Raw genomic sequence first — 23,816 nt, 5'->3', positions numbered from 1 at the left:
ATATGGCATCCTACGCAGAACCTGATGCGTGGGTAGGCTAATACTAGCCAAAGACTTGGCAGCTGTGGCTTAACGTTGTTGTGAATAGAAAATAATAATACAAACGTGTACGTTTAACACATTTAATACTTTGGGAATTGAAATTGCTTGGCTGCTCAGAAAAGAAAATTCACCCGGTGATTTGTTACAGGCCATCATGACCACAATGGCAACGTTATGAACAAAACCAGGCTCCATTCCCATGATGGCTGCTGTACCGACTGGCTCAGAAGGCTACGGGCCTTCTGTTGCCACAGTCTATTATTTGCTCCTCGGGACCTTCCAAATACCCTGAAGTAGCGTTTCCCAAAGCTTCTTCCCACTCATCCAGCCCACTAAAAAGGGCGAAGTGGAGCCTTCAAGAAACATCCTTTCAATGCAGCGAGTGATACTGGCTCCTGCTGTCCCATCCTGCAATTTTCCAAATGATAGTGTTGAAAAACTGAGGTGTTCTCTGGAAGCAGATTTCTAAGAAAAAGTCCCTGTGAGCATAATCCAGCCCGCATGTTTCCCCATCACACATCCACCCTGCCTGCTTCGGGTTCCTCCCCTTCGCCCCACTCCCGGAGCCCAAGACCTCACCTCTTTGTGCCGTCTCTTGTTCCGTTTCCTCAGTGCTCTCTCCCCTCCACAGCCCTGGCTGTGATCCTTTTCCGAGCCTTCCTCTTCATCTTCAGGCTCAGAATTGTTTCCCTCACCCCGTTTCCTCTTTCCTGAATGTTTCAGCCGAAGCTCCAATCGCTCTGGAGTCTTCAAGGTTGCATCCTTCTGCAGGAGTGACAAGGTGGGCGTTACAATGGCTGCAGACAATCTACCCTCTGAATAAAAGCTGTGATAGAGCAGCTGCTGCTGCTGTGGGGATGTAGACATGTGCGTTTAAATATAGAAACTGGAAAACACCTTACAAAATGCGATGCGAAACTTTGGGACAAAATGGGAGATATCTAGCCTGGCTACTTAACTATCAGCACTAACAGCTATTTATTTCAGATCCAGAAACAATATTTACATTTTGTTTTGCACTGCATTGCAGATACTGCACAAATGAACTATCCTGGCATCTGAGGGAAAAAGAAGTGGGAATCCCAATATAATTATTGGTAGAATAATATCCTAGACATTGTGAAAACACTTTCATATCGAAAGCCAGTAAAAAGTAGTTGTTAAAAGGTTAAGAACTAGGACACCTGGTTTAAATCAATAGGTCCACAGACTAAATTGAGGCTCACTGTTCTTTCAGTCTAACATTCTAGTAGGGTAAAAGAGAAACAAAAAGGGGGAAAAGATTTTTTTACATTGCTCTAAACCCATGGTGGCAAACCTGTGGCACGCAGAGCCCTCTCTGTGGGCACGCGTGCTGTCGCTCCAGTCCTAGGCCTTCAGCTGGGTTTTATACAACCTTTTTGCTTTAGGCCTCCGCCGCCGTTTGCAAAAAAAGAGGTTCAATCAATCAATCAATTTCAACTTCTTGGGGGGGGGGGAAAGATCTTGCAAAGTTGGCATTGATTGATTGAACTTTTTAATCCCACCCAGTCTGCCATTACCACCGCAGCCACACCCACCCAATGGGCCACACCCACCCGGCACCCGACGATACATAAGTGGGTTTTGGGTTGCAGTTTGGGCACTCGGTCTCTAAAAGGTTCGCCATCACTGCTCTAAACTCTTTTTAAAAAAGGACAGATACGGGCAATAAATAAATAAATAAATCTGGTCAGTCGTGTCCCAAATGCCACAATCAGACTTTGAGGATAAAGAAGCTAGCTTGCCAATAACTATTCGAACAGACTCATAGTACAACATAAGGCATAAGGCTACTGATTTACAACAAATGCTGTCCTAAACCAAAATGATCAACACTGCTCGGGGAGAGGGCGTCATTTTTGCGAAAGACCCTTTTGTGTTCAAGGAAAATACCGACCGTTGGAAGGATATCAGAGGAGGACAAGAGCTCTAGAAAAGATAAATCGTAGAAGGGATGGTATATTTCTGGATGGCAGGGTATTTATTGTGTTAAAGGTTATTGCATACTTTTCTCTGGTATTGCTTGACTGTGCATGGTGTCGTAATGTTTCTTAGAAGTGTATTGCACTACTTCGGAGTTTGGTAAAGACACCTGGATTCACGCCCTGCTCCTCACCCAATCTTGCCTAGCCAGAAAGACTGGCGAATCCAGTCTGAAACTAGTCTACACGCTCAGCCTTGAACATTCCTGAGTAAAGCAGGAATGCTTTCGCTCTGCTTCAGCAGGTAAAACAGCTGGGCCTTACATGTGGTCCAATAGCTGCACTGCTTATTGAAATCCTCTGATTTTCCCCTCCCAAGAAATGTGTACTTTACAGGGACAGATCCCAGCCCTACCAAAATGCCTAGGAGGGGTAAGCTGAAACTCACACCTAAAAATACATCTCTTCCACCAAGCATAATAAATGAGCAGTTCCTCCTACCCGATCAAGGAGGAAATAAGCTGATCTGAAATCATTTAGCAGCTCACTCAGTATTTCCAGGCTTTAAGTTCATCGTACATTTTTGTGTCCTGTGGCACAGAATATGCTCACTATGCAAATTCAGAAACACTAAGATACATCCTTACTGTGAGATGGGCCTTGTCAAGAAAATTAACAAGGATTTCGTAGTCTTTATATAAACAAGTAAGTGGTTCTAAGTGTACACAGTCAGCCAAGACCACTGTACAACTTTGATTATGGAAACTTCTCTGACTGCACCTCAACTGCCTAGGTATAGCCTCATTCCATCTCACCTTAAGAATCTTACTGTTTCTCTACTTAAGCAGAATCACAGTAAATAAAAAGTATTAATCTTTGGTCACCGTAACTCAGGATGTAGAAACCAAAGACTATAATGCCATTGTTTTCTTTTTATATCTTCCCTTGATCCTCTGGGTATAAAAAAACAATTTCAAATTTCTGAATTTCACCAATTACAGCTGGAAATCCCCCTTTGCCTTGTTCTTACACAGAGTTTCCACTGGCAATCTTTTTTAAGGAGTATAAATCTACCTCTACTTAGCAACAATTCAGTTTCATCTGGTATTTCTTACCAACAACTGAGGTCATCACTGTAAGTTTCCTTTAACTAGAAGTTCCATGGTAACAAAATATGACATTAAAAATTACTTGCTACTAAGAAGAAAGAAATCTTCATTTCCAAAATGACCCACCCTAGCAGGCAACATTCTGCAAAATCTATTAGAACTATTATTTATCTGCACAGCTCCATAAAAAGAGGTGGATTTCCAGTTTACTTCCTCTTTCTTTCCTGTATCATATTGCGGACAAGGCCCAAAGACAAGGGCAAGAACCAATCTATTATTTTAGCCTTATAATGCATGAAAGGACATGACCCTCTGTTGAAACAGGCTGGGACCACCTCACCTCAAGTGCCTCTAAACTGACAAAGCTTGCAATGGCAAAGCCATCAATGAGGTCCTCCTCCTCCTCCTCTTCCTCTTCCTCCTCACGACTGCAAGAGGATCCAGAAACTCTCTTTCGCCGTCGGAGGGGCCGTCGCCGTCGCCGCTGCTGTTGCAGGGGGCGTCCTTTGCTAGGAGCCACAGGGGCAGGTGGCGAGGGGCCTTCACTGTCTGATGCTGAAGATGAGGAAGAGGACAAGCCCCGATGGGGAGGGTCTCCAAGACGGCTTCCTCTACGGCGTGTACAACGACTCTCACGGTCCCGCCGTGAGCAACGTCGCTGTCTCCGTGCTCGGCTACTGCTGCCTCCTCCTCCGCTCCAACATGGGGTAGGAGCTGCTGTTGTTCCTTCCATTATGCTCCCTTCTGAGGTACAGAAAATAAATTGTGTTGTGTCCAATGGCTGTTGCAGGCACGTGGGGAAAAAAGGGAGACACCCTTCACCCCTCACCAGCCAAAAGCATTGCAGCTGTCCCTGCTGGGTTTCTGCTCTTCTGAGGAAGCCACCAAGAAAAAAGTACCACACTCCTGAAAAAGAGGTTCTCCTTTATATTGCTTTTGGAGAGAGAAAAAGTGAATTTTGTACTCCTTTACAAGAAGTCCTTGGCTCCTATAGCTTAACTGTCCACAACTTTCCTTGATTTACATTTGAAAATCAAAGTTCAAAACGTTCCTTTTTTCTGCTCCGGAAAGTCAAAGAAGTAACTTTTGCTCAGGTTTAATTCTCTCTTAAGGAAAATACAAATGGCAACTTCTTCTTTTGGGACTTCCTCCCTAAAGGTCAAACCCAGTCAATTACAAAACAATTAAATACTTTTGAAATAAAATTCTTCAAGATCGAAAGCGATCCAATAACCAACTTAGCAGGAAATTAGCCTGTGCCGGTGAACAGAACTCTCTTTTAAGGACCCAACTTCACCTTTGGGTCCAGAAGGGGGAAAACAAAACAAAACAAAAAGCAAACACAAAAAAAAAACTTGCTTTAATCGGAATTTTACATCCCTCCGATAGCGAATCAGTACGGAGAGATGGATCCTCTTGGAAAGCGACCAAACTGACAATCCCTTTGAATCAACTTTTGATACTTGCCCGGTGGTCGCTGCTTCTCCCTTGAAGCTTCTGGTTTAAGTGCCGATCTTTGTTTAAAAGAGATATATTGTTTATGTTTACCTGTTTCTAACAAGCATAATCTAGCCTCAGGGCTTCTGCCTGGAAGGGGGGCTTGTTTTACATTTACCCAGAGAGGGCTAAGCGCTTCAAAGAGCCTCCCCTTTAAGACTGCAGATGCGGCTTTTCTGCCAACAATGGCAAATGGCTTCCTCTCAAGACAGCATTGGCTTCCTCCCTTGGAGGACGAGGGCTCCCAGAATCATTCCCGTGGCAGCATTTCCTCCGAAAGCCACGTTTTCTTTGCAAACCTTACGTGGTTTTATTATTGTTATGATGATGATGATGATGATGATCTCCCGGATTCCTCCTGAAAGGTATGACCTTGCCCTTTAAAAGTCCAGGCTTGAGAACCTGCTTCCTTTCGTTTCCATCCCCTTTAAGAGCGTCCGATTAAAAGTCCGCCACACGTTTCCTGTCGAAGCGTGGCCTCGCCTTTAAGCACCTTGATTTCTTTTCTTTTCTTTTTTTCTTTTTTCTTAAGTTCTCCTCGTCAGACAGCCACTTTTCCCCCCCAGCGGCGGCATTAAAGAGGCCTCTCCAAGCGCTTCCTTCGGCTCGGCTCGCAACTCCCCTTTAAGCGTCCAGCCTTCCAAGTCCTCCAGCGGCCCCTTTAAGAGCCGGCCCTCCCTCTTAAGTCACAATGAGGCCTGAAGACAACTCCCCTTTAAGAGGGCCGAGTTCCCTTTAAATCCATTGACAGGAGCTGGAGGCTTCAGGGGGTTTTCTTGTCCTCCGGCGGAAAGCGTCCCCTCTCTCTTCTCGCCGCCCCCCCCCCCGCCAGGCTGTACCTTTAAGAGCGCCGGCTGTCGAGGGTAAATTTCAAGTCGCCGCCGCCGCCCGTCTCGGGCGCGCGACGGGGTGTCCCGCGAGCCTCTACGCCTGACGGGCAGCGAGGCCGGTTTCCGGGGCTCGCCTGGCGGGCCCCCCCCCGCCAGCTGATTGACCGAAGCGGAGCGGTAAGGATGGGGGAGGGGCGGTGGCGGCGGCCTGCAGGGTCAGCGGCGCGGAAGGAGAGCAGCTGCCTTGCTCGCGTTGCATCCCCTTGCCCCGCGGGTGGGGGGGAGGTCCCGTCGCCCTTTTTTTTTCCTCGCTTCGTCTCAGCTGCTGCCCCCCGACTCCCTAGCTGTCTCTGCCGGATCTCCTTCCTCTCTGCGCACGGCACGCAACTCCGCCCACAGCGTCATATCCTTCCGCTCCCCCCCTTCCGAGTGGAGGGAAGCTGCTGCAAAATCCCTCCGCCGGAAAGAGAGCCGAGGGATAGTTCCTCCTATGAAACGCCATTTCGGAGCGGGCGGAGGAGGGACGTCGTGCCCTCCACGCCTCAACCCCCGCGGAGTCACTTCCGTCCTGTGCGGGGTGTGTGTGACGTCACAGCCTTACGGCGGCGAACGTAAGGCGAGGAAGTCAAGAGTTTCCTCTCCGCAGTCTCGCGCACAATGATGTCATAGCCGCCTCAAGTGGGATCACGCCGCGTTGACGGGGAAGGCCCATTGACGCCTCGCGGAGTGGCAGCCGGCTGATGACAAAACCCCCGCTGACGTCATAAAGCAGTCATGTGACACCATATTCCAACAAGGGAATGATTCTAGGCCAGGGGTAGGCAATTCTAAGTAGAGGAGAACATCAGGACCTGACCCGTTTAACTGATTCTTGGCTGTTGTGCCTCAAAGCAGTGTTTTTCAAACTTGGCATCTTGGACGGTGGGTGGACTACAACTCCCAGAATGCCCCAGCTGGCTGGGGGCTTCTGGGAGATGCAGTCCACCCTTCTTAAAAACGTGCTGAGGTTGCTCCCCATTCTGGCACCAGAAAGCTAAAACTGGGACCTCAAAGCAAGCTTACCCAAACTTACTGAATTGGGCACAACATTTTACAGTGTAATTTTTTTCACAGCAGCAGTTTATTATTATTATTTCACAGCAGACGTTAACAACATCTATAGATTATGCAAAAAAAGACAATCAAGCAGCCCAAAAAAGACTCCAGCACCTCTCCAGTGGTAATCAGCACTCAGATCAGCATTCATTAACTCCAATGTCAACATCAGACCAACAATCAAGTAAGCAATACCTCAATCAAGAAACTGCCACAGAGCCATTAGTAAACAGCCCAACCAAAGAATCCCTAAGACCTCCCTCCATCCACCCAGACAGGCAAGACACCAGAATATAAACTGACATCAAACAGCACTCCTTACTAGCACTGATGATGTTACCTAGTTAGGGTAATGAAATGTCTGCAAGAAAACAAGCTCAGCATCAAGGACCCCTCAGCAGTTTATTGGTGTGAAATGACATTACTTCTAGCTAATGTGTGCAAGGCAGTATATGCAGAGATTTCTCTAGCTGTGCTGTTAGCATCTTCAGAGATCTGAAACAGAATTTAGCAACAGACGTCTTGTTCTTGAGTCCCAGTTGCATGCAAAAGTTTAAGCGCCTTTAATCCGTAAGTGAACAGAAACTGACATAACCTCTGTGATGTACAAAGTTTAGCTCAACAGTTCTGCCGTTCACGCTCAGTTGTTTACAGATTGTAAATACGAAAACAGTGAATGTAGTAGTGCAGAAATCTGGACATCCCTCCAGCTGATTAGTGTTATTTTTTCCTTTTTCTCTTGTTTGTTAACAGTGCTTACAGAGTTGTAAATAAAGCCCCAAAAGCAATTGACTACTATACAGTTAGTGACGTGAGGACAATTTTCACAAATACTACAATTCCTTTCACCACAATCTCAGATTGTGATTGTTCGGGCTGTTTTCAACAAACAGCTAAGTTGTTAAGACTGAAGACAAAGCTAATGTAATTTAAACTTAGAAGGCAGGGGAAGGCTACAAAACTCAGCAATTTTAACTGTGAGCAACATTGTTAAGAAATCGAAATTGTATGGAATAATTGAACTGAAGGGCAAGATTTGGAATATATAAACCAACCTCCAACCCCATCCGCTCTGTTAGAAATTGACCAGATCTACACAATAGAAATCACTGCAAATGAGCCCCTGTAGCTGACATTGGAAGAATATCCACAGGTCCGCTATTTGGTGTTGCTTGTTGCCCTATTTCTCAGCCTTCACAATTTTAACATATGTAGACTTTTAACTCCCAGAATTTTGGTAGCTGAAATCTACAATTCTTAAGATTGCTAAAATTGAAAAACACTGACTTATTCAACAATCTGTGTAGAACAACTGTCAGAAGAAAACCTCTGTGACCTCAGAACAAGTGTCATCAGGAACAGAAATTTTCAAACTTTTCAGGTTGAGGAAACTGTTACTTTTTCAAAAAAAATAAATAAATCTCTGATCAAGAAAGCATTTGCATTTGAATAACATTTTTTTAATGACAATAACCACTCATGGAGCATCAAGTCCTTCCATAACCCTAAAACAGTGATGGCAAACCTTTTAGAGACCGAGTGCCCAAACTGCAATCCAAAACCCACTTATGCATCGTCGGGTGCCGGGTGGGTGTGGCCCATTGGCTGGGTATGGCCCATTGGATGGGCGTGGTTGCGGTGGTAACGGCAGACTGGGTGGGACTAAAAAGTTCAATCAATTCCAACTTTGCAAGATATTTTTTTTCCTCGAGAAGTTGAAATTGACTGATTGATTGAACCTTTTTTTTTTTTTTTTGCACACGGCGGCGGAGGCCTAAAGTGAAAAGGTTTTATAAAACCCAGCTGAAAGCCTAGGACTGGGGCAACAGCGCGCGTGCCCACAAAGAGGGCTCTGAGTGCTGCCTCTGGCACCCGTGCCATAGGTTCGCCACCACTGCCCTAAAGTTTCACAGTTAATAAGCCCCGATTGAAGGTACGCAAAAAAAAAGAGAAAAAGCTGAAATAGTTTGGAACAATATGCTTTGAACTGATGAAACAAGACTTGAACCATTCAGTCACAGCCACATAAAATACGTTTTGAACAACTGAGTATGAAAAATGTGAAGAAAATATTTTACTAACTGTTAGGCAGGAGAGTTGCTCTGTTATACTTTTGGAGTATGTGGCTTCTTGTGTAGATGCAAGGAAAAATAGATTCCCCAAATGCCAACATATCCCACGGTGAAAAAAATTGAAACTGAATTTGAAACCACACAGCTTGATGTTGCCGAGGTTCAGAAACACTGATCTAATTCTAAAGTACTGTAACTGGGGGAGATTATCTTCTATAGATAAAATAGCCCACAATTACGGAGACACCTGTAACATTTCTGCCTCTAACAGAGGCCCCTATCTTCCTTCTATTGGAATGAAGCTGGATCCAGGCAGGTGCAATGAAATCACAGACACAAATGCCTTCAAACTGGGGGCATCCAAAAGGGAACATTCTTACATTTGGGGAAATATGATCACCTGCCAACATGTTCCCTGTTTTTCTGTTACAGCAAGTGGCATGGAGCAGAGTTCCCCAACCTTTTTGGCTTTGCGGACCGGCGGGGGAGGGGGGAAAAGGGGATGGTTCCGTGTGCGTGGCGGGAAAGTGTATGTGCACTGCTCCATCTGCACGAGCAGCGGGTTGCACAAATGGGGATGCGTGCGCATGCTCGTCCACCACTTCCGCAGCCTAGTTCTGAAAGGCTCAAGGCCCGGTAGTGGGCCACAACCCACAGGTTGGGGACCCTTGGCATAGAGCAGGCGTCTTCAAACTTGGTCCTTTTATGACTTGTGGACTTCAACTCCCAGAATTCCTCAGCCAGCTTTGCTTTGCTGGCTGAGGAATTCTAGGAATTGAAGTCCACAAGTCATAACAGGGCCAAGTTTGAAGACCCCTGGCATACAGTATAGGGTGCTATATAAGTCTGTTGCATAATTTATTCTAGAAATATATTTTGATAGTAAATAGAAGCACAGAGCAACAGGGAAGACAACCAAATGTATTTAGGGCAAGTTTTTTTTTTTTTTTCAACCGAAAAAAAAAAGTCTCTTGCTACTAGTTGAAGGCTGAGGCACCACCAAGCACGAAACAAAGAGATTAAGAGTACTAGTTAGTTTTCACTATCTGTGTCTTGAAACCAATGCTTCAGGGAAAGTCAATCACAAGAACCTGGCCCTGTGGCATCAAATGAAGTAGATCCATTGCTGCATCTTCAGTTTGCTAGATCTGGAGGGAGCACTGGCCTTGAAACATACCCATGAGCTGTCTCAAAGGTGCTTTTTCAAAAGGCAACCGTATTGTTTTTTTTTTCCCTTGTGGAAGAAGTTTTGCTTCTCCCCCAAGAAGCTTCATCAGTTCTGGGTGGATGGAGGGATTAGATCTGACAGGATGTTTGGGGGGTGGGATATTACATTGTTTCCCCTGTCTACAACGCAATCCTTTCAGCAGTTCCAAGATTACACACCCGTTTCCACTCTGATTCAGGTGACCTCCAAGTAACCTCAACAGCTTTCAGAGAGAGTACTAATGAACAGATGACTTCTTCTTCTTGTGCCATATCCGTTATCGGACGTTGGCGATCCTGTTTTTATCAGCAGCTGCTGAGTTTTGTCCAAACCAGTCCCTTAGATTTTGAAGTCACGATGTTCTTCTTCTGCCTGGACCTCGTTTGCCTTCCATCTTTCCCTGGAGGATTAAATGGAGTATGCCGTATTTTTCTGGGTGTCGCATGTGTCCAAAATATTCTAATTTTCGTTTTTTAATTGTTTTGATGATTTCCCTTGGCTTTCCCAGGCGGCTTATCACCTCCTCATTTCTGATCTTGTCAACCCAGCTTATACGTAACAGCCGCCTGTAAATCCACATTTCAAATGCTTCTAGTCTCTTCAGGTGGCCTTCTGTCAGAGACCAACTCTCTACTCCAGACACGTCAAACACAAGGCCCAGGGGCCGGATGCGGCCCGTGAAGTGGTTTCATATGGCCCGCGAAGCCATTCTGGAAACAGTGAGGGAACGGCCCCCGCTGCCTTGGCCCTGGCCCAGGCCGGCCGGGAGCCAATGTACAATTTTGTGGTAGCCATCTATGCTGAAACGCATTCAGTCTTAGCTCCACAAGGCCGTCTAGAAACAGCGAGGAACCTGCCCCTGGGTGCATGCTGGGGAGGTGTCACCCTTTGTGAGGAATGAAGAAATGGACCATGCCTTGGCGCCTACCCCGGTCCCACCCCCTTCTGCCAGAGACCCTCAGACCTGTCCCACTCCTGCCCAGGCCCCCACAGGCACCCTTGACGCGAACGATGTAGAGCTGACCATGCCCACCCAGTAGGCCACATCCACTCCATCCACGCTCACCCAGTAGGCCACATCAACCCTGGCCACACACACCCCCCCAAGGGCGATCGCAATGCTGATGCGGCCCTCAATGAAATTGAGTTTGACACCCCTGCTCAACTCCATAGAGCAGGATAGAAAAAAATATAGCATCTGACAAGCCTGATTTTCAGTCTTAGGCTTATGTCAGAGGACTACAAAAAAATATCTTTACACATACATACATACACACACACACCTTGTCGGAACTAAACTTTCCATTCTCCACCACCACCAGCCAGCCAGAACTGATGAAGCTTCTTGGAGGAAAAGCAAAACTTCTTCTTCAAGGGAAAAAAACATTGTCCAGTTGCTTTTTGAAAAAGCACCCTTGAGACAGCCATGACCTGGATGACTGAGAATCTCCAGAGTCCAGTGTTTCTCAACCTTGACAATTTTAAGGCATGTGGACTTCAACTCCCAGAATTCCACAGCCAGCATTGCTAGCTGTGGAATTCTGGGAGTTGAAGTCCACATGCCTTAAAATTGTCAAGGTTGAGAAACACTGCCATAGACATTTCCTATGAGCTATTTTTGGTACCCTCATAAAACAAGATTGGAAAAAGAATAATTGAAAAAGAACACCATTTTTTTCCTTCCAAGCAGAAAAGTTTATTAAAAATATAGATTAATATAAAAATGCAAACAACTCCCCCACCCCACCATGCCTAACAGAACACAACCCCAGTAAGTCCATTCAAACATGGAATATTGAAACAGGATTCACAATCATTTTATGTTTTAACAATCCTTTCTAAGACATCTCCTTTCTGAGCTTTTTGACACACCTCCCCTTCCATTTTTTTCCCTACCCCCGTTACAAGCCTGGTTTTGCTCTTTCTCTCCTGTCATTCCTTTGCAAACAATGGGTTTTCTGATTTAATCAAAATGGCAACCACAGAACAGGGGTAACTTGATCTCCACGTTGTTGGATACATCCCTTGCTGGGCTAAATCTTGATCAGATGATCCATATCCTCTTTCTAACTCAGGCACTAAAAGTCTGACTGTGCGTTGGAAGCAGAATGCGAGGAATGGACACCACCAATTATTGGGGCCCATCAACGTTTCATTCTTCAGACTGATGAGCCAAAGAAAAAGGGGAGTGCCAAAATAAAACATCAGGCAAGGAGGCAGTTAGCTGAGGGAGGGTGCTGGGTGACATCCAGCCCCATGTTCCTAAGAACACTATCTGTGGTTTGGAGGGCAACATAGGATCCCTGGATGACAAAACACCTGTCACTAGAGAGCAATAGGTAGGGACGATATGGAGAATAAAGAGAACCAGAGAAAAAGACTGGAGTGCTTGGGGTGACTTTGGTGCTTGGGGGAAAAAAAAATTAGACAATTTATGAGTAGTTTGAGGAATAGGTGCTTTGGGGAAGGTGGAAAGGAAAAGACTCCTATAGACACTTTTCTGCAGACTCGGCTCAACACACTTCCTCCTCAAACAGGGCATCCAGTTCAGCCAGTTTTTGCTGTAGCATCTCCTCCAGTTCAGCGGACTGGGGCTGGGCCCGTCTTCCCTTCGCCCTCCATCCCTTCTGGAGGCGGGGTTTGCGTTGCTTACGGGGAAGGCCCACCTCCCTGAACTTGACTGCCCTCTTCAGCTTGCGTTGGCTGGTGAAGACAAGGGCTCCGTTGCGTTCCAGTGGTACCTCAAATATGGTCTCAAAGGATCTGTAAGGAGAAAGAGGAGGAGATGGGACACCAAATTCAAAAAGGGGAAACCGTCCCCGAGGTTCCTAATAGCGAGATCAGCTTAGGCTGGTAGCTAACTGTAAAACTGCTCCGGATATTTAACATGGGGGGGTGGGGGGTGAGAGCGATGCCAATGTTCATGCAACCAGAGCACATTCTGGATGTAAGGCATGGAGCTGCGATGTCATCAGACAATTTTGGCAATCTTCGCAGTGAGTGCACAAAAGATCAAGAGCGAAAGAAAAGGCCACTTTATGGTGGTACACCTAATGCTACACATCTTCACGGCCGCCAGACTGACCTACGCACAAAATTGGAGAAACAAAGAAATCCCTACTGAAGAAGAGATTCTACATAAAATTTTATTGTGTGCGGACATGGACAGGCTAACTATGGAACTAAAAGACAAGACAGAAACGGACTATTTTGGAATCTGGGACAAATTTTACTGCTGGTATGAGTCAAGAAGAACTGTTCGGGTTTTGAGTTAAAGTTTAAGTTTGTGGTATATAAAATTATATGTTAATATATAGAGAAACAAGTTCGAGATTGTATAATATTGTATTATATAGGGGAATATATATATATAGAGAGAGATTTGTTTTCTGAGGTTTTCGCGGGTGTTTGTATGTAGGTCTTTAGTTATTCGGGTTTTCTCCCGCGTAGAATTAAATTTAATTAAATTAAATTAAATTTAATTCTACGCGGGAGAAAACCCGAATAACTAAAGACCTACATATAGAGAGATGTATATATAGAACTTTAAGTATGATAAGGAACGAATTGTTAGGATTATATATACTGGAACGTCATGTCATGTCCTTTTTTGTTTTAATTGTTTTATTAATAAAAAACTTTAAAAAAAAAGAGCGAAAGAAAAGGAAAGGGGGATAAAATGTGAAGACAAGGAAAAGCTTAACACACCTCTGTAACAAAGTAACTACTTACGGTTCCCTTTTGAATGTAGAGCCTTTTGTATTCACTGCTTGCTTGTTAAAAGAACTGCTTGACCCACCCCAAGAATGAGAAGATTCTAAAAGGGACAACATTTACTATGGTGCAGTGGTTCTCAACCTTTTCTTCACCATGGACCCCTTTTCAATACCTTTTGTGGCCACGGACTAGCAAGACTTAACAAGGATTTAAATCATAACATTTCTTTATGCCTTCGCAGCCCCCCTATGACAGTGGTGGCGAACCTATGGCACGGGTGCCAGAGGTGGCACTCAGAGCCCTCTCTGTGGGCACACACACTGTCTCCCCAGCCCTGCCTCCTCCCACGGCCCCCTCCTCACCAGCAGCTCCCCTGGAGGAGAGTTGCCCCTGGGCGCGGCCCACATGAAGCAGTGGAGCCAAGGACATGGTAGCTGGGCAATAGGGACAAGACTCCGTCCTTGCGCCCCGTTGCATGCAGATAATGCTGCGGGGCATTGGGTGATCTGTGGAGGGCCGTGGAGGTGGTGGGTGGCACAGTGGGCAGGGCGGAGCGGGCACGGGGGAGTTTTTGGGCACTCGGTCTCTAAAAGGTTCACCATCACTGCCCTATGACAACATAGGGCATTTAGGCAAGAAAAACATTTAGGCAAGAAAAACATTTAGGCAAGAAAAACCAAATGCACAAGTACAGCATAGGTGGCACCTTGCTCAATAGTAGTAACTGTGAGAGGGACCTCGGAGTCCTAGTGGACAATCACCTAAATATGAGCCAGCAGTGTGCTGCAGCTGCCAAAAAGGCCAACACAGTGCTAGGCTGCATTAACAGAGGGATAGAATCAAGATCACGTGAAGTGNGCATCCAGTTTTGGTCACCACGATGTAAAAAAGATGTTGAGACTTTGGAAAGAGTACAGAGAAGAGCAACAAAGATGATTAGGGGACTGGAGGCTAAAGCATATAAGGAACGGCTGCTGGAATTGGGTATGTCTAGTTTAATGAAGAGAAGGACGAGGGGGGACATGATAGCAGTGTTCCAATATCTCAGGGGTTGCCAAAAAGAAGAGGGAGTCAAGCTATTTTCCAAAGCGCCTGGAGGCAGGACAAGAAGCAACGGATGGAAACTAATCGAGAGAAGCAATCTAGAACTAAGGAGAAACTTCCTGACAGTGAGAACAATTAACCAGTGGAACAACCTGCCTCCAGAAGTGGTGAATGCTCCAACACTGGAAGTTTTTAAGAAGAGACTGGACAGCCATTTGTCCGAAATGGTATAGGGTTTCCTGCCTGAGCAGGGAGTTGGACTAGATGACCTTCAAGGTCCCTTCCAACTTTACTATTATTATTATTATTAACATCCCAGCCTTCTAGGGGTCTGCGGACCACAGATTGAGAACCACTGCTATAGAGAATAGCCCAGAAATTCTGCATGACAGCAATAAATGGGAAGCATGAGATGAGCCTAAACTGGAATAGTTATTCAGTGTGGAAGTCCATAAGTCCATGGTCCATGAGCTAGCTGAGTGTGGTTCACTGGTGCGTTAGAGTCCAATGCAATTAACCTAACTTGCATGTTGCTTCCACAACAGGGAGAAAATGCTAACGCAGTGTTTCTCAACCTCAGCAATTTTTTTGTTTGTAAAAGTTTCATTAATTTTTAAAAATTACAGTCTTTAGTGCTTAGTAAACAACATGTTGTCTGGGTTCAAATATAAATCTGTTCAGTACTACACAATCCAGTATTTTTCCCCTGATCCTCCTTGCTTCTCTATATTTTTTCCATTTTCCCTTCATTATACCATTACAATTTTTAGTAGTGTTAATGTATACAGTTAGATATAAGCATCTTCATCATGTTTTACTAATATCATGCAAATAATATCAATTCGTAAATCAATAATATCAATTCATTAATCAATATCCTGTTTTTCGTGCTCTAGTTAAAGTTTAATTTCCCATCAGTATTTGAAATATCTTTATCAGTTACGATTTTCTCAATATTAATTACATTTATGTAGCTGGAAGTTTTATTCAAATCAATCCTCCTATCTTCATATTTCCCACATGAAAAAAGAGAGAGAAAAAAATGCTATCTTAATTCTAAATCATATCTTTCATTATAACAGTCTAATTATATCTAAAAGTCTTTTGTTCTTTTAGTCTTATTCAAAGAAGTATTTAAACATATAATGCCCCCTCTAAAAGGTCAAATCCTCTGTTTTTTAAATCTAACTCTCGTTTTCGTTCTTTGCCAAGTCACTTTCCAAGCCAGGGCAATTGGATTGCCCAGGAATTTTCTTTCTATTTTTGTAAAAATTGCTTGGCACAAGGGAGACAATTTAGGTAGGGTATTTTTTGGGGGGGAAATTCTACCCATTTATATTCTTTAAACAACTCCCAGTTCCTTTTTCCCTCGATTTCTCTCCGTGATCAACAAGGCACCCCTCCTCTTCATCGCCTCTTCGGGGCGATTTTAGGCCCTTTTTAGGGCCCCCAGCAGGACAAAATTGGGCGCGGAAGGCAGAGCCCTGCCTTCCTGCATCCTGTTCTGCCGTGACACAAACCAGAAGTCTCAACTTCAGCAACTTTAAATGTGTGGCTTTCAACTCCCAGAATTTCCCCAGCCGGCATTCTGGAATGAAAGAAGTGTGGGCTTCACTCATGCGGGCCTGGGGGATTTCTGGGAGTTAAAAGTCCACACATCTTAAAATTGCTGAGATGGAGAAACTCCGTGCTAAAGCAACACATAGCTGATACTTCACTTGTGTTCTTTCAACACTGCTCCTCTAAAGCAATTGTCTTCTACCATGAAACAATCCATTACTTTTATACGTGTTAGCTTTCATCCACGGAGTGCCCTTCAAATCATTTGTCTCGACCTTCCCAGCCAATATAGCCAGAGCATCTTTGGTTAGAAACTGCCAAAGCATTTCTTTTTCAAGCATGTTGACTCTACTTGGCTACTGTGAGTCCTAGATTGAACACAGAGGTTGTGTTGTGGTTTGCTTAACTATGGTTTACAGAACTCATAATTTTTCCCCCCACAAAGCTGTTGAGCCATAAACCAGAGTGTATAGATGGTCAGGTTCCACCACATTGTGACTCCACCACGTATCAGCCTGGCCAACCTGGACCAGGGGCCATACAAGCCATTAGCCAGCCTTCTCACCTCTTCTCCGTGGGTGTGTGATAGTTCTTGTTCGTGTAAATCTCCTCCAGACTGAACTCCTTCTTGTTCAGCCTGAGAAAGGAGAGAAAGAGAACATATTACCTTGGGATAACTTGGCCAGTGGGGAAAAATATCTGTCAGATAGGAGAATTGTTCTGCAGAAAACATTTTCTCACAGTGTACAAAGTTACAGTCTGCTCAATTTTCAGACAAGTTTCTTAGTCTACCATTCCATTAGATCTTGACAGGACTGCCCACTGGGCCATGTTGTCCAGAGCATCTTTGAAAAATATCTCCGACGCGAAGTTCCAGGACTCCCTCCTCTTTAAGTCCTGTTCTTCAGAGTTCCCAAAAAAGGTGGACTCTGATCCACCACCAGAAGGTGCAAGTCCTAGATCTGTTTCGATGCAATCGAAAAGCAAACGACCCAATAGCAGAACTTTAACCCTGGGAAAGGCCCGGCCCCGTTCTGCTTACACACTGCCCCCCCCTTGGGCTCGGGGAGGAATCTGGATCCTAGGTTCGCAGACCGCCATTGGGTTCTTTTGAAGCTCACCCCCGTCTTTCTGCAGAAGCATTTTCATTTGGGGCCCGTTCTCCCAATTTGTTTAGGGCACGCTCTCACCTGACTGGACGGGGAAGGCCCATGGGGGTGAGATTGACTTGGTGCTTGGCTGGCGTCTTGCGGATCCTTATGCAGGACACTTTCCCTACAGTGTTCTCTTGGGATCCCTGTGGGTTTTAGGGATAAGAATGGGCATGACGGGACAGCCAATCCCTAGAGACAGAGGGCACGTCTTAATCCACCCCCACCCCTCACTGCACAGCACTTCCTCTGCTAGGCCCTACATCGAACAGTGACTGACCTTCATCTCATCTTCTGAAAGCATCAACCGCTGTGATGCAACCATGCCTTGGCCAACCGCGGGCCCCCTTTGCCCGCCATCTGGGGAGAGGGAGGCATTCCTGAAAACACCAAAGAAACACATCACGTACAGGTCAAGGACAGTCCAGATGTTCTCCCTGTTGGAGAAATCTGCTCATTCGGTTCAGAGAAGGGCAGGAAAAGAATTTAAATGAGTCTTTTTTCTCCTCTTCCTAAGTTTCCAGATGTGTTACAATTACACAAATCCTCATCCTCCGCATGTACAACCAAGAGCTGTGTAGTCCGACACTTCTTATAAGGAAAAGAAAGAAAGCTGGCTAAACAGGAGGACCCATTAAAGATGCAGCACTTTGTGGGAGTTGCAAGAGAGGCGGAGCAAGGAAGAAAGCAACAAAAATAATGGCTCTCCCATGCGGACTCCAGAACTAGTCAAGAATCGGAAATGCAACCATGCCTTAGTGTCAGGATCCAGTTATATTTCCTTTCTATCTATCTCCTCTAATCTAAAACCAATTATTACTATTTCCTGGGTCCTGCCATACTCCCAAGGCGGAGGGGGGACAGGCAGAGGGTTTTTATTACTTTCACTTCCTCCATTCACTACAAAGTAACTTTTTGTTGATTCGCCTCTACTAACCATTACAATGGAACCATTTGACTTCTACCCTATCTCCCTCTGAACTTCTCTTCCTTAACGGGGAAACTAGAAAAGGTGTGTGTGTGTGAAAAGACACAGAGCTTCATAATCTGGTTTATTTCTCCGTGGTCAAGATAAACTCTGAAGAGCTGGTGAATGATCGTGGAGCCGGTTTGATGTTATCTTTCATGGGTTTAACACCTAGAGCAGTGGTGGCGAACCTATGGCACGGGTGCCAGAGGCGGAGCCCTCTCTGTGGGCACACGTGCCGTTGCCCCAGCCTTGCCTCCCCGCGACCCCCTCCTCACCAGCAGCCCCCCCTGGAGGAGAGTCACCCCCAAACGTGGCCCATGTGGAGCAGTGCAGCCAAGGACATGGCAGCCAGTCAGAGTAGACAAGACTCTGCCCTCACGCCCCATCGTGCACAGTTGATGCTGTGGGGTGCAGGCAGAGGGCGTGGCCAACATGGCGCTGCTGGGAGATCTGTGGCGAGCCCTGGAGACGGTGAGTGGCCCTGCAGGCAGGTGGGGTGAGGGCGGAGTGGGTTAGGGGCAAGGGGTGGAGTGGGGCGGGGCCAGTTTTTGGGCACTCGGTCTCTAAAAGGTTCGCCATCACTGACCTAGAGAATTACCGGCCTAAGTCGACCGGAAGGAAGGAGTTTGCTTAGGGACACTTTAAAACATCGATGTATAAGGGAATCCCTCAGATCCTGTCTATTATGCCTACTATCAATTTCTTTTAATAAAAGTTCCTGTTGGAAGAGACTGTTTCCAAGAGTTCTGCTTTCTTAAGATGTGGATTGAAGTGGTTCCTTGCATTTGGTCTTAGGGAGAAATGGACCTCAGGGGATCCCGGCCTGGTGTAACCTTGATCTTAAAGAACAGCTTTTGCAATCCTCTTGCTCAAAATCTTAAAAACAGCAGACAATGGCCTCCAACATATTCTTGGACTGGTGGTAGTCCTCGAGTTACGATCACAACTGAGCCCAAAATTTCTGTTGCTAAGTGAGACAATTGATCAATGAGTTTTGCACCCATTTTATGACTTTCTTGCCACATCTGCTGAGTGAATCGTTGCAGCCGTTAAGTTAGTAACCCGGCTTCTAAGTGAATCTGGCTTCCGCGTTGACTTTGCTTGTCGGAATGTCGCCAAAGGGGATCACATGACCCCGGGACACTGCAACCATTATAAATATGAACCCGTTGCCAAGCGTCTGAATTTTGATCATGTAACCACGGGGATAATGAAATAGTGTGAAAAATGGTCACACTGTAAGTCACTTTTTTCAATGCTGTTGTAACTTCACTCACTAAATGAATTGTTGTTAAGTCAAAGATTACTTGTACACCGCCTTTATTCCAGGTCATGCTGGCTGGGAATGGAGTCCAAGAATATGTCACCTCAAATCTCTCAACATAAAAAAGATGCTGCAAAACGGGTGCCCAACCCCAGGCCCTGGCCCACCACCAGGCCTTGGCCCGTTTGGGACCGGGCCACGGAAGCGGCATGCGAGTAGCTCCATTTGTGCAAGCAGCATGGGTGTGTGCCCATCCCTCACGCAAATGGAGCCCCGTGTGCTCGCCTGCTGCTTGCATGTTAACCCTTCCCTCTCCCTCCCCCACCCTGAAGGTTGGGGATCACTGCTATCAAAGATCCAGCCTTTCCACGGGGAGGGATCAAGGATCCTGTTCCTTTCTTGCCCTTTCTTTCCACCAGCAGCCAGGAGGTGAAGCGTATGCCTCTGCCTTCAGGATTACTCTCGCCTTCTTGGGGTGGAGCTTACGTTCTTTTGAGGAGCAATATACATCTTTGGGGAACAGGGGTGGAAAAGCTTTTACCTGGAATGCGCCGGGTCAGGTTCATGACAGCAGGATGGTGCGAGGGAAGAGTAGGAGGACGGATCACAGTGGGCAGCAGCATGAACCAAGGGTCTTAGCAAGAGGCGGGCAGGGGGGGTGCTGAAGGGGTACACTTCCTTACGCAGGCAGGGCAGCGTGGGGCGGCCCAGTTCTCGGGATACTTCCAGACTGCAAACCGTGTGTCGGCGTTGCCGCAGCTGTGGCAAGGGAGAAAGCACCGAACAGACATTTTGCCAAGAGCAGGCTCTAGGAAAATCAGGGCAGGAGTAGCTGCGTCCAAGGCGGGACTGCGGAGCCGGCTCTCCTTGGCTCAAGCGCCACTGGTGGATGGAGGGTCTCCCGCTCACCACCAGGCGGTTCGCTTCTTCCTGCTCTTCTTCGCGGCAAGAGCTCCTCTTGCGGGGACGTGGTTCAGAAATGGCGATTTTCACCTCGATCTTGACTCCTGGGCGCGGGGTGGCTGGTGGAGTTGCGGCCGCTTCGTCCGCATTTGCTGGAGGACGCGGGGACGGGGACGGAGATCCCTCAGTAGGCGGCAGGGATGGTTTGGACGGGCTGAGGAAGATGTCGGCAAAGGCTTCGAGTTTCGAACGCATGCTTTGGAAGACTGGGGCCAGGCTCCAAGGCCTGAAGCGGGGGACCAAAGACGGACGCAAGAGAGCCAAAGCCGAGGTAAGGCTGGATGCTTCAGAGGACGGACCTGATGGAAGGGGAAAGAAAAAGCTGTTACACAGGAAGCGAGGTCAGAGAGGAAAAGCAGAAGTATCCTGAGGGCCATTTACACGCGATGTTCAAACACTGTTCCTCTTTTCTTGCTCTCTCTCTCTCGCTCTCTCATGCACAGCAATATTGCTAAATAGTTACAAGGGCATAGTAGCTCGCCTTCATTTTCATCCCCAACATTTGTGTCTGTAATGCTAGTATCTCAAGACTAATAAATAAAGGGAAGAGGAGGCATTCTCATCACCAATCAAGATAGAAAAGAATTCCTTTCCCCTTACATTAGTATTTCTTAACCGTGGCGGGCTGGGAAAATTCTGGGAATTGGAGTCCACCCCTTTTAAGTTCGCCACGGTTAAGAAATATTGCCAAATTCTTTGGTGTGCTAGCCATGCGACCCTTGGCCACAGGAAGGGCGATCGCTTTTGCTATCGGTATATTTTGCACATTGCCCAGTGACTTTATTTAGTTCAGAGCTCCAACCTGTGCGATGCTCCTGGTCACGTAGATCTGAAGGCACTGACTTTTCTAAGCTTGATGATTGATGAGGCAATTCTCGCTGATCACTCCTGAGCAAGAGCAGAAAGAGTGTGAAACGACGGGCAATCATTTTAGCTCTTCAGTCTAATGATGTCCTGGAACAGCCTTCTCCAACCAGGCAGCAGTTAGAAATTTACCCAGCTAGTGGCATTAAAGGATAAAAAGGGTTAAGTCCTCCCCAGTCCAAAGGCTCCAAATAAAATAGACTTCCATTCTGGCAACTGGCCTACCAGCAGGGTGTTTGGCAATCACGGTACCTGGAAGGCTAACACACCTGGAGAGCAGCCCGTTAAGGAAGGCAACTCTCAAGATCTGTTTGGCCGCACAGCCATAATCCTGGTGAAGGGAGAAGGACAGTTAGTCAGTCCTCTACCCTAAAGTGGAAATGCTCACCTGCAGGGAGGTGGAAAGTTCCTCAGCAGCTCCTTGCCAATGCCGGCATCCTGCCGGCGAGAAAAAAGGTCTGAACCAAAAAGTGGCCACCTTCCCCTGACCCCACATGTGAAAGGTTTGTCCATGTGTCGCTTTCCCCAGGGGGATTTCCCGCAGTAAACTCACCTGGGCTTGGTTCAACGGAGAGTCCTCCAAAGCAGGGATTGGCCCATGAGCCTCCTCTCCTGGGGCGGCCCGTGTTCCCTCTCTCCCATTCATTATAGGGACTCCGTTCTGCAGGCGCTGCCTCTTGGCCTGCAGGCGCTCTGAATCACGGCCGCGAGGGGGGCAGAGTCTTTGGTCCCTCAACTGCCAGCATGCCTGAGCCAACTGCTCCTGAGGTCCTTGGCAGGGCTGAGAACCTACCTTAGGGAGAAGCGATCTGGGGGAGCAAGACAAGACAGGTAGCTGCTGATATCCACAAACCGCACTATCAACCTTTGTCTCCTGGGTCCTTGCTCACCTGCACACAGTGCTATCCTGTCCGTTTCTTGACCAGGAAACTTCGGTCTCATCCTCAAAGGTCAGCTGGAGGGGTTTTGCGGAAGGAATCGAGGCAGGCCTTTCTAGAAGGGAGCATCTTTGTGGAATCTCCTGAGCGGAGGGAGAGACAATTCAACTTTCAAACACCTCTGAACATCAGTTAAGAAGCCTCTTTTCCTCATCCCACAAGCCAGTCGTGCATTTTTTGCTTTAAAATAGAAATTCTTCCTTGGGTAGAAAAGATAAACTAGTCTCTTGCCTGCTGTGCCTGACAGAACCACAGATCATGTGATTCACTCCCCTGATTCAGTTATACAAAACGTGGCACTTGAACAATTTCCTGCCCTCTGAGACCCTCTAGGCTGGGAGGGACATTTAGGCCACGAAATCTACCCATCTGTTCTGTGCAAGTGTCCCAATTTCAGAACACAAGATTTGTGAAAAGCTTTGGAGAGACAAGATTCTAAGAAGAAGTTTCCTTTTTCCTGTCTCCTTCTGCCCTACCATCATAGCTCAGTACTAAAGACGTTAATAACTCAACCCCAAAATGCATGTCATATTACATCATTGTCATCCCACAAATGGTTAGAAACAGGAAAAATAACTTGCAGATTCGAAAAGAATTCTAAACATAAAACAACTTGGATACATCAAAAGGTCTCTGCTTAATAACAAAACAAAACAAAACAAAAACCACACATCAAGCCTGAAACAATCCCAGATAGCTTTCTGGGTCATCTGGTACGGAAGAGACACCTGTAAAATGACATTTTTAAAGTTGTTGTTTTTATTCTTTATTTATTAAGCAAATTTACATAGCTGCCCGACTCACACCTAGATGATTCCAGGTGGCTGTATCATGTTTTGGTTCGTGCATTTCATTTATATTCAATAAGCACCTGCTTATTACTTCAGAACACCCAGTTCCCAACTAGCAATGAGGGAACTGCCATCTTCCTATGGAAAGCCTGGGAGATACATCATCCATTCCGCTTGGTAGCCTATCCCAGAAATCCCTTTTAACATTCACCCCAGGTTTTACAGCATCCTTACGGGCACTCGGGTTGTGGAAAAGTCTTCCAGATCAACAGCCAACACCTTTCGCTGTTTCTTCTCCATGGGAGATGCCACGTGCCACAGGGTCTCTCCCATCCTGTCGCAGGCACCTCTGCCCTCTTCCGCCATTAGTGGGGAGCCTTGCTGGAGCCGCTGCTTCTTCTTGGGTGACCACCTTTCATCCTCACACAAGGGGGGTGAAGTTCTGCCTCTGTCCAGGGGCTCCAGAAGACGTGCAGGGGTTCTCTCCTCCTCAGCTGCAGGCCTGCAAAAGGATACAGAGAGAAAGTCTCAAAACAACAGCCTGATTCCTCCTCCTCCTCCTCCTCCTCCTCCTCCTCCTCCCATTCTTCCCACTTTGAATTCCTGCACAAAAGACGTGGCAATCTCTCACCTGAATATGACTTTTCGCCGCCTGGCTATCCTCTCAAAATTAGATAATGGCAAAGGATCTCCCACAGAGGTTCCTTCAAGACGGGTGCATTCCATGGCTGGATTCAGACCCAACACCTTTTTAGGGTC

The 23,816-nt window shown here is 46.5% G+C and overlaps 2 protein-coding genes across 2 annotated transcripts in view; both read right to left on the bottom strand.

Moving 5' to 3' along the window:
* The window catches only part of FBRS (fibrosin), a gene marked incomplete at its 3' end in the record, with an annotated part of 23,806 nt that extends 19,843 nt beyond the window's left edge, over positions 1-3,963 (bottom strand). Inside the window, exons 1-2 of the mRNA XM_029286334.1 lie at positions 3,435-3,963; positions 622-807 (exon numbers count right to left, since the gene is read on the bottom strand). Of these exons, the coding sequence (XP_029142167.1) occupies positions 622-807; positions 3,435-3,827 (579 nt within the window). The remainder of the gene's footprint in view (positions 1-621; positions 808-3,434) is intronic.
* Positions 3,964-11,511: 7,548 nt separating this feature from the next.
* Positions 11,512-23,816, bottom strand: LOC107297509 (proline-rich protein 14-like). The gene is made up of 11 exons (XM_015826872.1): positions 23,689-23,816; positions 23,292-23,559; positions 22,219-22,349; positions 21,882-22,137; positions 21,717-21,766; positions 21,267-21,352; positions 20,043-20,763; positions 17,548-17,647; positions 17,307-17,413; positions 16,682-16,753; positions 11,512-12,558 (listed from the first exon to the last, which is right to left on the bottom strand). The coding sequence occupies exons 1-11, from the start codon at positions 23,781-23,783 to the stop codon at positions 12,309-12,311; spliced, it is 2,136 nt and encodes a 711-aa protein (XP_015682358.1). The 5' UTR covers positions 23,784-23,816; the 3' UTR covers positions 11,512-12,308.

This window comes from Protobothrops mucrosquamatus, unplaced genomic scaffold (assembly GCF_001527695.2).
Source record: "Protobothrops mucrosquamatus isolate PMUCROS unplaced genomic scaffold, P.Mucros_1.0 scaffold3349, whole genome shotgun sequence".
Classification (NCBI taxonomy): domain Eukaryota; kingdom Metazoa; phylum Chordata; class Lepidosauria; order Squamata; family Viperidae; genus Protobothrops; species Protobothrops mucrosquamatus.
The sequence above is the reverse complement of the archived record's forward strand: the minus strand, read 5'-3'. Positions and strand labels throughout refer to the sequence as shown.